At 38.4% G+C, this 16841-nt stretch overlaps 1 protein-coding gene across 18 annotated transcripts in view; it reads left to right on the top strand.

The window, feature by feature from the left end:
* bptf (bromodomain PHD finger transcription factor) overlaps positions 1 to 16841 on the top strand; it is a 137724-nt gene that overhangs the window by 83372 nt on the left and 37511 nt on the right. For 13 of the 18 annotated variants that reach the window (XM_041216641.1, XM_041216642.1, XM_041216643.1 and 10 more), the window contains 6 exons: positions 26 to 262; positions 1604 to 4103; positions 10070 to 10194; positions 11518 to 11646; positions 12958 to 13108; positions 16573 to 16696. In XM_041216641.1, coding sequence (XP_041072575.1) covers positions 26 to 262; positions 1604 to 4103; positions 10070 to 10194; positions 11518 to 11646; positions 12958 to 13108; positions 16573 to 16696 — 3266 coding nt within the window. The remainder of the gene's footprint in view (positions 1 to 25; positions 263 to 1603; positions 4104 to 10069; positions 10195 to 11517; positions 11647 to 12957; positions 13109 to 16572; positions 16697 to 16841) is intronic. The other 5 variants (XM_041216644.1, XM_041216645.1, XM_041216646.1 and 2 more) reach the window with 1 other exon arrangement.

Raw genomic sequence — 16841 nt, 5'->3', positions numbered from 1 at the left:
TAAAATATGAAGTGTTTTGTTTTAGGTGTGCTGAAGGATGATTCAAAACTGGATAAAAATGAGTGCTCTTCCACAGTAAAAACAGAATCTGAAGTATGTAAGAAACATCAACCATCTCAAGACTCTAAAGATCTGCCAGAGAATGACACCGTCACAGACAAGTCATTTGAGATAAAATCAGAAGAGGAAGAAAAGGTAGAAGAAAAGGAGGAAGTAATGGAAATTGATACACATCCTGAGTCACAACAAACTGAAAAGAAAGGTAACTGCTTTAGATGCATGGGTTAAGTAACTTAGTGACACCAGGCAGCCATTAATTACTAACTATAGACATATTGCTTTTAAACCCAGGTTATTTTCATTCTTTGTATTTCCATCGAATCTCTTGCATATATCATGAGCACCAGCAACTTGACGAATTTGCTTATTATTCTCAGAAATATTCCACTTTGGTGTGCTGGAGGAGAAGGGGCTTTTATCCCCTCCTCCCTGCTGTTGCATGTGCATTTGACAGTGTACCAATTGTGGAATCTCTGGTGGTCAGGTGTCTTATAGACATTTGGCTTGGCTTGGGACAGCTCCAGTAAGCTGTACCAATGTGTAGGCAAATGCTACTTTTCAGACTATACAAGAATAAACCTGGCACATGTAGAAATGTAATTTTCAGGATGTATGTCCTTCTGTTTGAAAGAGATATTTGTAATTTGTGTGGTATAATTTTCATTCAAGCACACAATGATGTGCACATGAAAAATTAGAGTATGGTAAACAGACAGTGTGAGGTTAATGCAGTCTTTGTCACTGAAACTACCATTCAGAACATATTGATGTAGTTTATATCTGGAATTAATATTTTTGGAACTAAGTTAGATGAAAGTAATTAAGAAGTTACCAAGGAACTGAGATATATACCATAGGGACGGGCAACAAATTCTGGCCTAGCTGGAGCCCACATCCCATCATAGAATAAATTTTTAAAAATATGCACACTGGTTATTATTTTAATCCAAAAATTCTGTACTGAAATCAAGTATGCCAAAAAGAAAAGAAAATTGGCTGCTAATGAAAATCCACTTGTGTTTGACTGGACTTGGCTAGCATGGCTCATTCATGGTAATGCAACAATCCAGTAAAGCTCAGAGCTTTAATGATTAGATTGAGATATCTAAGAGAAATTTGCCATCAGTCTGAACCCTTGTTTTGCTCAGTATTTTTGACAATTGCAAGTTTTCTATTTTGTGGTATTTGCAAAATTAACCTTTGTTTATTGGATAACAGTGGATGTATTTTTCTTAAACTAAGATTTTAAAGTAGACCTTCAAACCATTAAAATATGTTGACCTTTTGACCCACCAGTGTTTTTTTTTACTTGAAATTTTCAAATTAATTTTCAGTATTCTGGAATAAAACCAGAGAATTAACTCAAAATTTTAACGGTATTTTAATTTTGGTGTGTGACTAAGACCCACGGCTAAACTTAATAATGGTATAGAGTGGTGGTGGGGGGGCAAGGAGCAGGAGGGTGGGGGGTGTTTTGGTTGTGGTGGCGGCGCAGTTTCCCATTCTGTAACTCCTGGTGTTAACTGTACTGTTTTTACTTTAGAGAGCAATGAAAATCTCAGAACTGATGGTGATAAGTTAATAAAAGAGGAACCAATGAATTTGGATGAGACCAAAAATGAATCCACTTCACAAGAACAGGAAAAGTTTATCTCAACTGATCTTATCAATGTGAGTGAGGCCTTTCAACTAAGGACTTGGTATAAAAAGAGAGTAAAACCTTCTAAGTTAGATGGACTGTTGGATCGGCGAGTAAAACAGTTTACAATGGAAGAGAAACAACGGCAAGAAAAACTGAAACAAGAAGCCTTAATGAAATTGCCAAGAAATGAACAAAAAAGCATAACTGAACCACAGAAACCTGATCAGGCTGGAAACTGTCTTCAGAAAAAGCCTGAATCAGTAGTACAGGAGAAAGGACATGTGGGCCAGATCTCTCCAAAGGTCACCTTTGAAAGCACGTTGACATCTGTTCAAGAAAGCACTGTTGAGAAAAATCAAGCCTTAACACAAGAAAAGGATCCAGTTTTAGCACCGTTGAGGAATCTGGGTATCGAAAATGCAGAGTCAAACCAAAAACCTACCAAGGAGGTCACTGAGAATAATATTGAATCAGTGGTCACTGGTGATGAAAGCAAGGATCTGCATTTAAAAAGCAAGGAAAATGGTGCTGAAGGCAGTGCTCTGCAGTTGGTTGTGGGAAAAAATTCTGTAAATAATAGTTCTGATCTGAAAAATGAGAATATTGACAAGGTCTGTGAGCCATTGCCAGGAGAAGGAAACCATGCCAATCTAAACACAAAGGTGGAAGTGGGTGTTGTTGAAGGTGGTGGTGATCTAATGGAGACAGATGAAAATGGTGAAAAAAACAGCTCTGAAAGTAAAGGAAATAAAGAAATACTTGGAATTATATATCCTGAAAAGAAAGACCCACAAACCAATGAAGCAATTTCTGAAAAATGTGATGGACCAATGATTGTTGAGGAAAATGGTATAAAAGAATTCTCTGTCCACAAGGAAAGCAATAGTATTGAAAATAGATGCCTTGAAAAAATGGACACGGATGGTTGTATGGAGAATAAGATTTCTGAAATGGAAACACCAGAGGACAAACTAGAGTATCAGCACCCTGTTGATCAGGTTAATGGAAAAGATATTGTAGGATCAAAATCAGCTGTTGTAATGAAAAACTCTGAATTGATGCCATCTGAAGCATCTGAAGTTGTTGCTGCTGTTAATAACATTGAGCCCCTTAAAGAAAAGAGCAGCACCAAAGTAAACACTGAAAGTGAAATAAAAACATCAGCAAAAGACCCACTGGTTAAGCTAGTTATGAATGGAGATATTACCATGGGTGATCTGGAGGAAAAGTCTAATAGAATAGAAGGAAAAAACTTAACAGCTGCTCATTCAAAGATTCACGATGGTGTTTTAACAGATAATGATGATACAGTCCCCCAGTTAAAGACACCCAGGTTAGATGATTCAGTCCCACAGGTAAAGGCACCCAAATTAGATGATGGGATCCCACATCTAAAAGCACCCAGCTTAGATGATGCTGTCCCACAAGTAAAGTCACCCAGGTTAGATGATGCTGTCCCACAGGTAAAAGCACCCAGGTTAGATGATGCAGCCCCAAATGTAAAGACACTCAGCTTAGATGATGCTGTCTCACCGGTGAATGCACCCAGGTTAGAACATGCACTATCACAGCTAAATGAATCTAGGTTAGTTAATATTTCTGAGGTAGTAAATTCTTCCAAAGGGTCAGGTCTTTTAAATGTCGCCTTGGATAAATCATCAGAGACAGAAAATATAGTGAAACCATTGGAAATAGATGGACAGCTGCATAAAAAAGCTGCTTCTTCACCTCATATATCTATAGCAGACTCTACTTTGAGCAAGAGCTTCAGTGAGCAAAACGGGATACAATCGGAAAGTGAAGCGGGCGATATCAATGGGGATCATCAGGTTAAAACAGTCATTACTAAAATGACCACCACAACTACGACTATTTCCACTGAATCCAAAACTGTTGTTAGTGTAACTGAGGCTTCTTCTCTGCAGAGCAATATTCCATCAGTGGTGTCCTGTATTAAGAACTGTGCTGTTTCTTCAACAACAACCACAACCACAACATTCACAAAAGTGACCTCACCAAAACTAGACAATACAGTAGATGCTGTGACAGTCACAGAAAAAACTGTTGTCACAACCACAGTGACTGACTGTGTGGCCACGCCAGGTGGGATGTCAACAACCACCATGACTGTAAGTAAGGAATATTCCACCAAGGACAAAGTTAAACTAATGCGATTTTGTCGGCCCAAAAAGACCAGGTCTGGCACAGCCCTGCCTTCGTACCGTAAATTTATTACCAAAAGCAGCAAGAAGAGCATATTTGTCCTACCCAACGACGACCTACGGAAATTGGCCAGGCGATCTGGAATTCGAGAGGTTCCGGGATTTAACTACAATGCAAAACCTGCTCTGGACATCTGGCCGTATCCATCGCCGAGACCAACATTTGGCATTGCGTGGAGGTATTCTAAATTAATTTTTAAAGCTGTTACAGTTACTATGGGGGTAGTATTTGGACTTGATTTTCAAATTAAAATTCTTTCTTTCACACTAGTGCACCTTAGTCTGTTGCGCACAATTATCATGAGCAAGTTGAATTTTTCATGAGGAATATAAGATTTAATATTGAGTCTTTCCATTTGGTATTTGTGCTATCTTACCTAAAGAAGAAACTAACCGCCCTCACCACCCCCCCACTGCCCAAGAAAAAATTCAACACAAATACAGGAGGCAATGTTGCTTCGTGACTGCATTACCTAATAAAGGAGTTTGTGAAAATAGAAAATGTAGCCCCCCAAGAAAATTAAGCTAGGGAGATTTTTTTCCTCAGAAAGAGTCCTTGGAAAAAATAATTATTTTGATTCCTGCCACATACCATGACCCCCAAGTCTCTTTGGACTTCCACAGTTTCTGGCTTTTCACAATTTAGGAAGTACTCTGTTCTATTCTTTTTAGGCCCAAATTGGATAACTTCACATTTTCCAACGTTGAATTCCACATGCCAGTTTTGTCCATTCACTTAATCTATCAATATCTCTGTAACTTATACTTCCATCCACACTGTTTTTAATGCTACCTAGCCTTGTCATTGGCAAATTTGGATATGTGGCTTTCTATCCCATGACCTAAGTGGTTAATAAATAAGATGAATAGTTGAGGACCTAACATAGGCTTAAGATGTTGCTTGACCAGGAGCCAGTGTAGGGCAGCGAGCGCAGGGGTGAACAAGGCTTGGTGTTGGATTAAGACACAGGCAGCAGAGTTTTGGCTCACAAGTTTATGAAGGGTAGAATGTGGGAGACCAGCCAGGAATGTGTTGGAGCAGTCAAGTCTAGAGGTAACAAAGGCATGGATGCAAGTTTGAGCAGCAGATGAGCTGAGATGGGGCAACAAAAAATAAAAATTTGATATATTGATTGTACACTGCTGTTTAACAGTATTTAAAAAAAAAATAACCTGATTACAGTTCATAGCCAAAGTCTCTTGGTTTGACTAAAGTATTGTTTTCCCCATGTCTTTGAATAGTGGAAGAAAAAAAAAAGAGTAATTTGTGTCCATTCAATAAATCATTACTGTAGTAAGGGTTTCTATTCAACCCATAGGCAAAATGACATATAGACATCTTGTGAGGGCGCCCAGTTCATTTTTTCAGAACAGCATGAGGAAACTATCAGTAGAACTTAAAAATGTTTAACATTCCCAACCTTTGGATGAGATGACAAACTTAAGTGCTGCCTGCCTGTTTGGCTGCATGTCACAAATCCCATGGAATCGTTTATTGAAGTGCACTGAATTCTGTGTCCTGGCAAGCTCATTTCCCTCAAGCAACACCCCAGGTCAATTGACAAAGCATTTGCTGTATCTGGATCTTAATATGCACAAAAAGTCTACGTAACTGTCATTGTACTTCCAAGTGTTTAATGTGTGAAATTCACGCTAGCTGTTTTCCTTTCTTCACCCTTTTGTACCTTGAATCACTGGAAAAGAGCTTCTTAACCATTACCTTCAGAATAAACTCGATTTATAGTCAGTTCCAAATAAAGCAACTGGAGCCTTGTAAGGATTTTAATGTTCTAATCCAGAAAGCCAGTTGGTGAAGGATAGAACTAGAACCAATCTTTACACACTTTGACTAGCATTTATTTACAGAATTGCATATTACAAGCATGGACCTCCTAACCTAATAACCACAGTTGCAGTCTGTACCTATGTATGGGTGCACAAGTGAATCCTCAGTTAATGTCCACCTCCTACATACCATTTAATATGATTAGCATAAAATTAACATTTAATGCTAAGGTGGCAAGGATAATACAAGGACAAGTGAGCGTGGTGCAAAGTCAATGCCTCCATCCGTCGCTCCTGCATTGACTTCCTATGTAGTATTTGCAATCAGTTATGCAAATCAAGACTTGGTCTAATGTCATGCATGAGATGACGTTAACCTAGACTGTAAATGACCTTTTTTTTAATTTGCTGACCACTGTTCCTTCAAAGCAACATAAGAATCCATCATCACTGAGGTGCAGAACTCAGTGTAAAATTGGATGTGCTTATGCAAAAAGGAAGAAAAATATGCATTTAAGCAGAACCTTATGTCTGAACGCCACATAAGTTATTTTGAAGTGAAGTGATTTTTACCATGGAGCTCACTACTTCCCTCGGTCTTTCGCTTCCTGCAACATGCAGGCTTTTAGAACTTAAGTTTGGCATCATTCCAACTACTGTATTATGATTTAAATCACTTTTACCTCTTTCCAACCTCGTTAATAATCTTGGCTTTTTAATCACTTTTGTATCCTATGAGACCATAAATTGGAGCAGGAATAGACATACTGTCCCTTGAACCTTCTCCTTCATTCAGTCGGATTGTGGTTGACCTTCAACATCAACTCTCCTTTGAGCTTGGTTGCTTTTGAATCCAAGGATCTTTCAATCTCAACTTTGATTGACCATCCACAACTTTCAGGAGTAGAGGATTCCAAAGATTTACAACCCTCTGAGTGAAAACATTTCTCCTCATCTCAGTTCTAAATGACTGACCCCCTATCCTGACACCATGATCCTTTGTTCTAGACCCTTCAGCCAGGAAAAGCACCTCTCAGCATCTATGCTATGAAGCCCTCCAAAATCTTTTACATTTCAATGAGATCACCTCTCATTCTAAGCTCCAGAGAGTACAGGCTCATTTTGTTCAATCTCTCCCCATTCTCACCTACTCATCCCAGGAATCAATCTTGGGAACTTTTGTTCAACCCTTCTAAGGCAAGTATTTCCTTCCATTGGTACAGACTCTCAAACTGTACATAATGCTCCAGATGTGGTTTTCAAATCGTGTACAATTGTAACAACACTGATTAAATCTTGTACTCCAGCCCCCTTGCAATAAAGGCTTACATACCATTCACCTTCTGAACTGTTTGCTATCCCTGCATGTTAACTTTGTGTTTGATGAGCATGGAAACTCAAATCCCTCTGCATACCAACATTTTAATAATTTCTAAAGTTTTAAAAAATAATGTTTTTCCATCATTCCCAACAATGTGAATAATGTCTCATTTTCTCACCTTTTACTCCATCTATGACCTACCTGCCCATTCACTTAACCTATCTATCTCTGCAAACTCTTAATGCCTTCCCACCTAGTTTTACATCATCATCAAACTTGGGTACATTATACTCAGCCCCTTCATTAAGTCACAAATGTAGATTGTAAATAACTGAGGCCCCCAGCACTGATACCCAGCACCCAACTAGTAACAGTCTACCAACCTGACCTGTTTATTCCTATTCTTTTTGCGCTTTAACTGATTCTCGATCCATGCTAATATACTCTTAAGAGTTCATGGGGCTATCTTGTGTAACAACATTTCCTGTGTCACCTTCTTGAATGCTTGCTGAAAGTTCAAATATATTGCACCATTGGGTCGCTTAACCTACCCTGCTGGTCTGGCATCCACAAAATATTCCAGCAGATTTGTTAAATATAATTTCCCTTTCATAAAACCTTGGTGGCTGCCTAATAATATTATGGTTTGCTCAGTGCCCTGTTACTACTTGCTTAATAACGGATTCCAGCAATTTCCTGACATCTCATGTCAGGATAACTGGCCTGTTGTCCCATGTTTTCTCTTCCCCTCATTTCTCTTCCTCTTGCTCCTTGAATAGCACCAGTTTCTCTGAAATTTCCTTATTCTCCATTAAAGGTACTCCTATCTCAGCATCTAAGGAACTTGTAAAAGATAAAAACAAAAAACTGCGGATGTTCGAAATCCAAAACAAAATCAGAATTACCTGGAAAAACTCAGCAGGTCTGGCAGCATCGGCGGAGAAGAAAAGACTTGATGTTTCGAGTCCTCATGACCCTTCAGCAGAACCCCCCCCCCCCCCCCCCCCCCCAACCACCAACACCACCACCACCTTAAACCAGCTATTTCACCCCTCTCCTTGGATTCACCCAGTTCTGCTGAAGGGGCATGAGGACTCGAAACGTCAACTCTTTTCTTCTCCGCAGATGCTGCCAGACCTGTTAAGTTTTACCAGGTAATTCTGTTTTTGTTAAGGAACTTGTGTTTACTTTCACTACTCACTTCCTTTTTTGCATACTTGTAGAAGCTCATACAACCTGGTTTTAATATTTCTTGCTAGTTTATTCCCATATTCTATTTTATCTCTCTATCAGTTTTTTTAGTCATCCTTTGCTGGTTTCTAATCCTCAAGCTTATTACACTTATTGGCAACGTAATCCCCTTTCAATTGAATGCTGCCCTTAACCTTTTCAATTAGCCATGGATGGATTGCTTTATCCCATAGAGTTTATACTTATCAGTGTAGAGTATATTTGTTGAGAATCATAAGGGCATTTGGGGAAGGCTAACAATGCAAGGGAATACACAATAAATGGTAGGGTGCTGAGAAATATAAAGGAACAGAGTGGCCTTGGGCTACATTTTCACAGATAAGGTGGTCAAGAAGGTATATGAGATACTTGCCTTTTCTTGGCCGAGTCATAAATGTAAGAAAAGGGAGGTTATGTTGGAAATGTGTGAAACACTAGGTCACAGCTGGAGTGCTGCATGCAGTTCTGGTCACTGTATTGTAGGAAAAATGTAATTACACTGGAGAGAATACAGAGAAGTTTATGACGATATTCCCTGGACTGGAGAATTTTAGTTAGGAGGGCAGATTGGATAGGCTAGGATTATATCTTAGGAGCAGAGGAAGCTGAGGGGAGACCTAAAACAAGTGTTTGAAATCGAGAGGTCTTGATAGAATGGATAGGAAGGCTCTATTCCCCTTGGATGAGGGATCCATAACCAGAGGGCATAAATTTATTGTGAAAGGCAGCAGGTTTAGGGGAGATTTGTGGAGAAATTTTGAGGATCATGGGAATCTGAAACACACTGCCTGAAAGGTGGTAGAGGCAGAAACCCTCCAAACATTTAAAAGTACTTGAATATTCACTTGAAGTATTGTAACCTACAAGGCAATGGGCCAAGAGCTAGAAAGTGGGATACGACTACTTGTATGGCTACTTGTAAACCATGCATTTGATGGGCCAAATGGCCTCCTGTGCTTTAAATTTCAATGCTTCAATGATTTCTTTAAATGCTCCCCATTGCTTATTTCTATCATGCCTTTTAATCTAATTTCCCAATCTACCTTAACCAACATAACAATGTAATTGGCTTTATTTAAGTTTCATACTTTAGTTCTGAACTTAACATGCATCACTTCCAAACTTAGTGTGAATTTCTACCTCATTATGATCACTATTCCCCAGTAAACTTCTTATTAAGGGATTACTAATTAACCCACTCTCATTTTCCAAGGCATAATCTAAAGTGGCATCTTTCCTGGTTAGTTCCACAACATACTGTTCTTAGAAACTGTCCTTAATACATTCAGTGAACTTGAACTCAACACTACTTTTGATGACTTGATATGTCCTATCTATATAAAAATTAAAGTCCCCCACAACTGGGGAGACCGCTGGAATGAATGGAAAATGTAAGTTCCTCAAATCATTATGTTACCTTTGAGTCTTCAAGTACACAAGTATGAAGCATTTGAAAAGTTGATATGTGGAGAGCGCTACCTTTTTGGCTTTGTATTAGTTATAGGAAGAATTCTGAAGTTGAAAGTACAAAGCAAAATATAGTTTTGAATTTCCCCAATTCATCTTTATCCGTTCTGTCAAAATGCTTTGCAATGTTTTTTTGAGTTGCCTTGTCTTATAAAGCACAAAATGAGTAGGACCATGAAATTAACAGACTGAGGAGTTCAGATGATGGACCACTTTTGTGGTATGGAGTCTGAATTTTATACTAAGCACACACTAACATTTGCAATGTGACCTTCAGATTTTCCATAAAGCCTATTATTGTTGATAATTAATAGTATGTTACTCCAATATCTTTTTGCCCAGATATCGACTGCAAACCGTGAAATCTTTAGCTGGTGTAAGCCTTATGTTGCGGCTATTGTGGGCATGCCTACGATGGGATGACATGGCAGTTAAACCACCATCAGGAGTTACCACTGCACGCACAGGTATGGGAGGCACTAAATCAACTGTGGCTGTGATTTATAAGTTGCATTCCTCAGTACTTTTTAGGTAAAGAGGGTCTACAGCTATATGTGTTTGAGCACTGTTCTGTTAGAGAGCTCAAAGTAAAAGTTGTAAGCCTTCCTTCATATGTTCTTCAAAACATGGCAAGTTCATGTTATATAGTCGCTCATTAGTTTACTATTAAAATTAAAAGTGATTAAAATATAGTGATTTGCAGTAAAGAAGAGAATTTGCATTTATATAGATGTGCCTTTTAGCACATCTAAAACATATATATATAACGTCCTATTCCTAAGTAATGGAATCTTGATTAATGCTATGTATCAGCACAAACATTTTTGATCTTCTCCATAAATACTGTGCAATTCTGGGTGTATAAAGTGACTTCTAGATGGATATTGGTGAGAGATTTCAGGCAGTGTTACAGTGATTTGCACAGAGTTGTGATGTTTGTCCCTTTGAAAAATTATATCCCACTAAAAATTAGTAAGACTTGATAGGTCAGCAATGCTGACTGTGATATTTACAGCAAATTTATTTGTAACTGCATCATATGGTGAGAAATTGAAAAATATTCGAATCAGGAAAATGCCAAATTCAATCTTGGGACTGTATCAAATTAACTTCTCATCTCAACTGGAGCAGTAATGGTAAAAACAAAAAACTGCGGATGCTGGAAATCCAAAACAAAAACAGAATTACCTGGAAAAACTCAGGTCTAGCAGCATCGGCGGAGAAAAAAAAAGTTGACATTTTGAGTCCTCATGACTTTTCAACAGAACTCTTCATTCTGTTTTTGTTTTGGAGCAGTCATGGGACTGCTACATGCATCCCTGGCATTCCTAGCTTGTAGCTGGGGAAGAGAACGTAACTCCTGGCATAAGAAATTACCCTTGTCAGTATTTCTATATGAAAATGTCTAAGAATAGCACTGGGGCTTCCATTATCCTAACAATATTCATGGTATAGATTGATATAAGAGTCATTGCCATTTGGTGAAGTGTTGGAGTGTTGCCATTTCCCATTGCACTGTACCCCAAGAGCAAGGACAGGGAAACGGTTAGGGGACCTAAGATTATTGAAACCGCCAGACCCATATATTTCAAATCCAGGCCAATTTTGATATTTTTTAATAACCAAGCTATTGTAGAAGCATAAGTATAGAGAAAATATTTTTGTATAATTTTGGTTTTTTAGAATTTTAAGTGATAACTCTTGCTAGTTAATAATTAAAATGTTAATTTGATGTTTTGTAAACATTGAAAAGAATAAAGGATAAACTCACCCATATTATAATTTTGCAGAAACAACAGAAACTGATATCACTACTACTGAGATTATCAAGCGAAGAGATGTTGGTCCATATGGAATCCGTTCTGAATACTGCATTCGGAAAATTATCTGTCCTATTGGTGTTCCTGAAACCCCTAAAGGTATAGTTCATCTTGAGATTAAATTTTACACTTAATACACCGTATTCAACTGTTTCAGGGTGTTGCTGGTTATGTTTTAATTTTGGTACAGAAAATCATTCTCACCCTTCGAAATTTGCTTTGCATAAATTTAAAGCCTTGGTTTGAGACTCACCCTTTTCCCTTGAATCTAGTATCAAATTCAGTTATCATATAGTCAGTCTATGCCAGATCTTCCTTCATCTTCAGATTGTTAACCAATCCTGCTTTGTTAAGTATCATTAAATCTAGTATAGGCTGTTTTGAGACAAGAATTGCTTTTACTCCTTGAGCTGTTTTGCTTCTCCCAGTCTGTGAAAATTAAAATCTCTCATTGGCAACCAATGTTTCCTGATCCCAATATTTATAACCCCTCGCACTTTATTAAAACAGACCCCAAGGTAGTAGTAAAAAATTGCACTTCCGCTCTTTCTCAACTCTACCCATACTGGTCCATTGCCTCAATGCCCTTTATTGAAATTCCTTCTTTCTTTCTGCTTTTGTTACTGCATATTTTATCAAATTGCTTCTCCTCTTTTCCCAGTTTGCCTGTCCTTTCTAAAGCTTAGAATATTTGGTGCCCAATCATGCCTCACTTGTAGCTGTGTCTCAGTGTGTGGTTTAGTAGGCATTACTATGTGCTGAATTTGTGCTCCTGTCTCAATTGTTTTGTTTCTTACTCTATGTATATTTCTGTACAGTGCAGTTATTTAAATAACTATCTCCACCATGTCCATGGACTTTGTTTTGACACATTTTGCCTTACAGTTTTTCCCAAGTTTACATCATCCCCCACTGCCTTATTTGCCCACTCATAGGATAGTCTATTTCACCTTCCATAGTGAATTTCTGCAATGCCTACAAAATGACTGGGATAGCGAGGATGCAGAGCAACACAGTTTGACATAAGTGCTGGGCTACCATGTTTCTGGTAACCAAATCTTTAAATCACAACCTTGATTAAAATTTTAACCATTGTACCCTCCATTTATTGCATTTTGGTAGCTGTTAACGGGGACATGAGATGAAACTGTGGTTTTTAGATTCTTTATTTGGGGCTGGTGGGAGAGATAATGGCAAACATTGTTCTAACTTGAAGAGAATGTTAGATGTTAGCTGTTCATGTCTATGCCTTGGTCACTTGGCTTAAGGGACAAGTAGACAGAAAAAGAGCAGTTGTGTGTGATGAAAATTGAAGTTGTAATGGTGAATGTTTCTTAAATATAAGAAAGTTACTAATTGGTTAACAGTTCAATGATTTTTTTGTCCTTTTCCTACCTTCCTATTTTAAAGAAACTCCAACACCACAGAGGAAAGGTCTTCGATCTAGTGCTTTACGACCAAAGAAGATTGAGGCCCCAAAGCAGACTGGTCCAGTAATAATTGAAACCTGGGTCCCAGAGGAAGAACTGGATTTATGGGAAATTCGCAGTTTTGCTGAGAGGTAGTACAGGCTTGGTGCACATCTAGGTTTAATCAGTGAACAATAAAGTGCAGTTTTAGCACCTGACAGATTTTTTTCTTTGTTTAAGGGATATGGGCATCGCTGGCTAGGCCAGCATTTATTGCCCATCCCTAATTGCCCTTGAAAAGGTGATGATGAGTTGCCTTCTTGACCTGCTGCAGTCCATATGTTGTAGGAGCACCCAGAGTGCTGAAAGAAAGGGAGTTCCAGGACTTTGACCCAGCAACAGTGAAGGAATGGCGATATAGTTCCATGTCAGAATGGTGTGTGACTTGGAGAGGGACTTGCAGTTGATGCATCTGCTGTCCTTGTCCTTCTAGGTGGTAGGAGCCATGGGCCGGGAAGGTAGATCTCCAATAAAATGTAGCTTATTTTCATTATGCTGCAAAATTATGAAAACTTATGGCTGCTGTGATGAATAAATGGAAAGTTGGTGAACAATACATAGAGATTGTTATTGCATTACTTTTGGTTTGCTTGTACGTTTATCTCATTAGTGTATGATGAGTCTAAAACAAAGTTAGAAGTTTAATATTTGAGACGTTGATGACATCTCAAGTTCTAAACTTGTGCTTCGTATGCCTCCATAAATAACAGTGGAAAATGTAAAATTTGATCAGGGATAACACTTCAGTGCAAAATATTTTTGTAATTACTGTAGATGTTCTAATAGCTATTGTGTTTCAATTCCATGCATGCTGATTTCTTGGGAACAAGAAATAAATGGTTCTTTTGCAGGATATTTCAGAAATCGTTGCTGGTATACCAACTAACTTTACAATAGAATCTCGTATGTAAAGGTTGACATAGAGTTGAAATTTAGGGTGTCTAAACGAAGGTGGGAAGTGGGCAAGATATTTCAACACAGAATTTGGAAATGAGTATTGCTGAAAAAAGAGACGTGTAAGCTTTTTGTCTTGCACTCATCTAGACACTTCACAAAGATACCAATGTAAGGGGTCAACAACAATTTACACTATGTGAAGAGAGTACTGATTGGTTGGTAAGTGGCATTGCAATGGAGAATGCATCAGTGATGGTGACTGGCAGTTAACTGCCAAGCATTGTTTGAGATTTAAACCAGGCAGCTTGACCCTGATCGGTCAAGGCGTTTCCCTGAGGAATAAGACAGTGACTTATTTAGCTGAAAGAGGCGCAGTGTGTGTACATGTACTTCTGTCTGCTTAGAATAGAATCTTGTGTATTAATATATGTAGCAGTGCCCTGATGTGTACAAGGCTAAAAGCCTTGACATGTCTTTTTTTTTTCAGCAATATTCAAGTTCTGTACTACCAAACGACAATTTGGAAATGCTTACATTGGATCAGTATGATTTATTTTTGATATATGTTAGAGAAATTTTTAGGGAGATTTTTAGGATGTCAATCTAACTGTTTATTTTTAAAATGCACCAGACTAATTGGTGTCTAAAGGGAAATTGTCCTGGACCCCAGGGCACACTGACTTGAGTAGCAAAGTAAACTTCATATTAACACTAATAAAGGAAATATTTTCAGGCTGTAGTTTGATTTACAGTGCTTTATTCACGGGTCATCATGGCATCGGGGAAGAAAATAAGTTGTGCTATTCATCAATTGTGTTGTACACGATTGTAAACATAAATGGTGCAATTCACAACTAGAACGGAACATTGGGGTGGGGGTGGGGTTGCCTAAAATTGGGGGGAGTTTGCACTGTTGAATAGAAATTCTACCAATGAAGCCTACTTCTAGATAAAAGTCTTCCAAATGTATTGTGCTTTCGGCAGCATAAGCACTGCTTTATTTATTACATGCTCATTGATAAATGCATGTAAATAAGGAAGTGTTTACTTTAAGGAAATGGATGCATGCATTGAAAAGATGTCAAGGTAAACTGGACAGAAGAATTAATAGAAATACGTAATCCATTATAAGTTGATGCCAAAAATCAATGAATTTGTTTTTGTGGAGTGATTTTTTTTTTCTCATAGACATCTAAGGTACAATTAAAGTACTTTTCAACTTGGGCACAGAGTGCCAACATTGGGCACTACTAAGTTAACACAGACAAATGCAGATTAGAATTCTTTTCATTCTCTGCTTCAAAACAGCATCAACGTGAACTCTTTCTTTCATATCCCCATTTCTCTCATTAGTCATGTCTTGAGTGATGTACCTTTTTCATGCTTGAGAGAAGGTTTATAAAGTAGACTTAAGATCATTTGCAATTGGATTTGGGGAACTAGGTGGCAAAGGGAATTACATTTTAAGCACCAGTTTCAACTCAACCCAGGCAAGATGGGATCCCTACCTCCTCTGTTTTCTGGTTGTAAAGGTTCCTTGTGAACTGAGTTTGGGCAGTCTCAATGCAGTTTCTGGTTAGTATAAATCGGCACTAGTTGGCAGTGCCACTCAGACCTCAGGATTGCTGCATTGGAAAACTGAAAAAATGTCTCACTCATGTAGTGGGGCAAGTTTTATTCAGCATCTGACTTGCCATACTTGGTTTGGAAGTGCCTGATGGTGATGCTGACACTGGGTGCGTGCAATGGGAACAGCTCCATTCAGCAACGCCAGCATTACCCAGTTAGATTTTTTTTAAAAATGGGACCTCTCCAGTTTGGCTGGATTCAAACTCCGGAGGCGTGAGATAGTGTCCTGACTGACCCCTTCCCCAACCCATATCTCCTTTCTTTATCTTTAATTGATTTTAATAAATGCAAAAAGGCTATTTTCCCAATTTATTTCATGATTACCTAATTTTTTGCAGAAAATCAAATTGAGAATGTAAACAAATGAAAATATTTCTATTAAACATATAACACCAACAACTTTCACTTATAAAGCACCTTTAAAGTCATAAACCATCACAAGGCACTTCTCAGTGTTATCAGCCAAAATTTGACTTTGGTAGATGACTTCTAAAATTGTAGGGTTGCTTAACTGAAGCCAGTGTAGGTCAGCCACCATAGGGGTGATGGGTGAATGGGACTTGGGTGCCAGGATACAGGTAGTAAAGTTTTGGATGACCTTGAGTTTAAAGAGGATAAAATGTGAGGGGCCAATGAGAAGTGCATTAGATTAGTCAAATCTAGAGGTGACAAAGAGATGAATGAGTTTCAGCAGTGGATGATCTGAGATGGGCAGAGTCAGATAATGATACAAAGATGGAGATTGGCAATCTAAGTGGTCAAAAGCTCATCTCTGGGTCAAATGGCACCAAGATTGCAACAGTCTGGTGCTGCCTCAGACAATTGCCAGGGAGAGGGATGGAATTTGTGCCCAGCGAATGAATGTCTGTGGTGACCATAAACGATGGCTTCTGTTTTCCCAGTGTTTAGTTGGAGGGAATATTTGCACATCTGTTCCCACTATGTTGAAACATAGTAATTAGCTAATTCTTTGCATAAAGTCACCTTTTTTTAAGAATGTTTTGGTCATATATTTCCTTGTCCATTCCAGGGTGGAAAAAGAGAAGGCACAGGCTGCTGAGCAGCAAGCAAAGGTTAGTGAGCAGAAGAAGTCCGAAGAGTTCAAGGCCCAACTGGAGGCCCAACTTAAGCAGCAGCGCTTGGCTGCTCAACAGGTGGGAAGGCATGAAGTTTCCTAGTCCCACCTGTCATTAAACTGCATTGAATTTAACCTTCATTATTAAAGAAATGCACATTGTTTAATTTTTATAGACTGCAGGGAGGGTGAAGGAAAGATATAATTATTATGATGTACATATG

The sequence above is a fragment of the Carcharodon carcharias genome, chromosome 22 (assembly GCF_017639515.1).
Source record: "Carcharodon carcharias isolate sCarCar2 chromosome 22, sCarCar2.pri, whole genome shotgun sequence".
In the NCBI taxonomy this organism is placed as follows: domain Eukaryota; kingdom Metazoa; phylum Chordata; class Chondrichthyes; order Lamniformes; family Lamnidae; genus Carcharodon; species Carcharodon carcharias.
The sequence above is the reverse complement of the archived record's forward strand: the minus strand, read 5'-3'. Positions and strand labels throughout refer to the sequence as shown.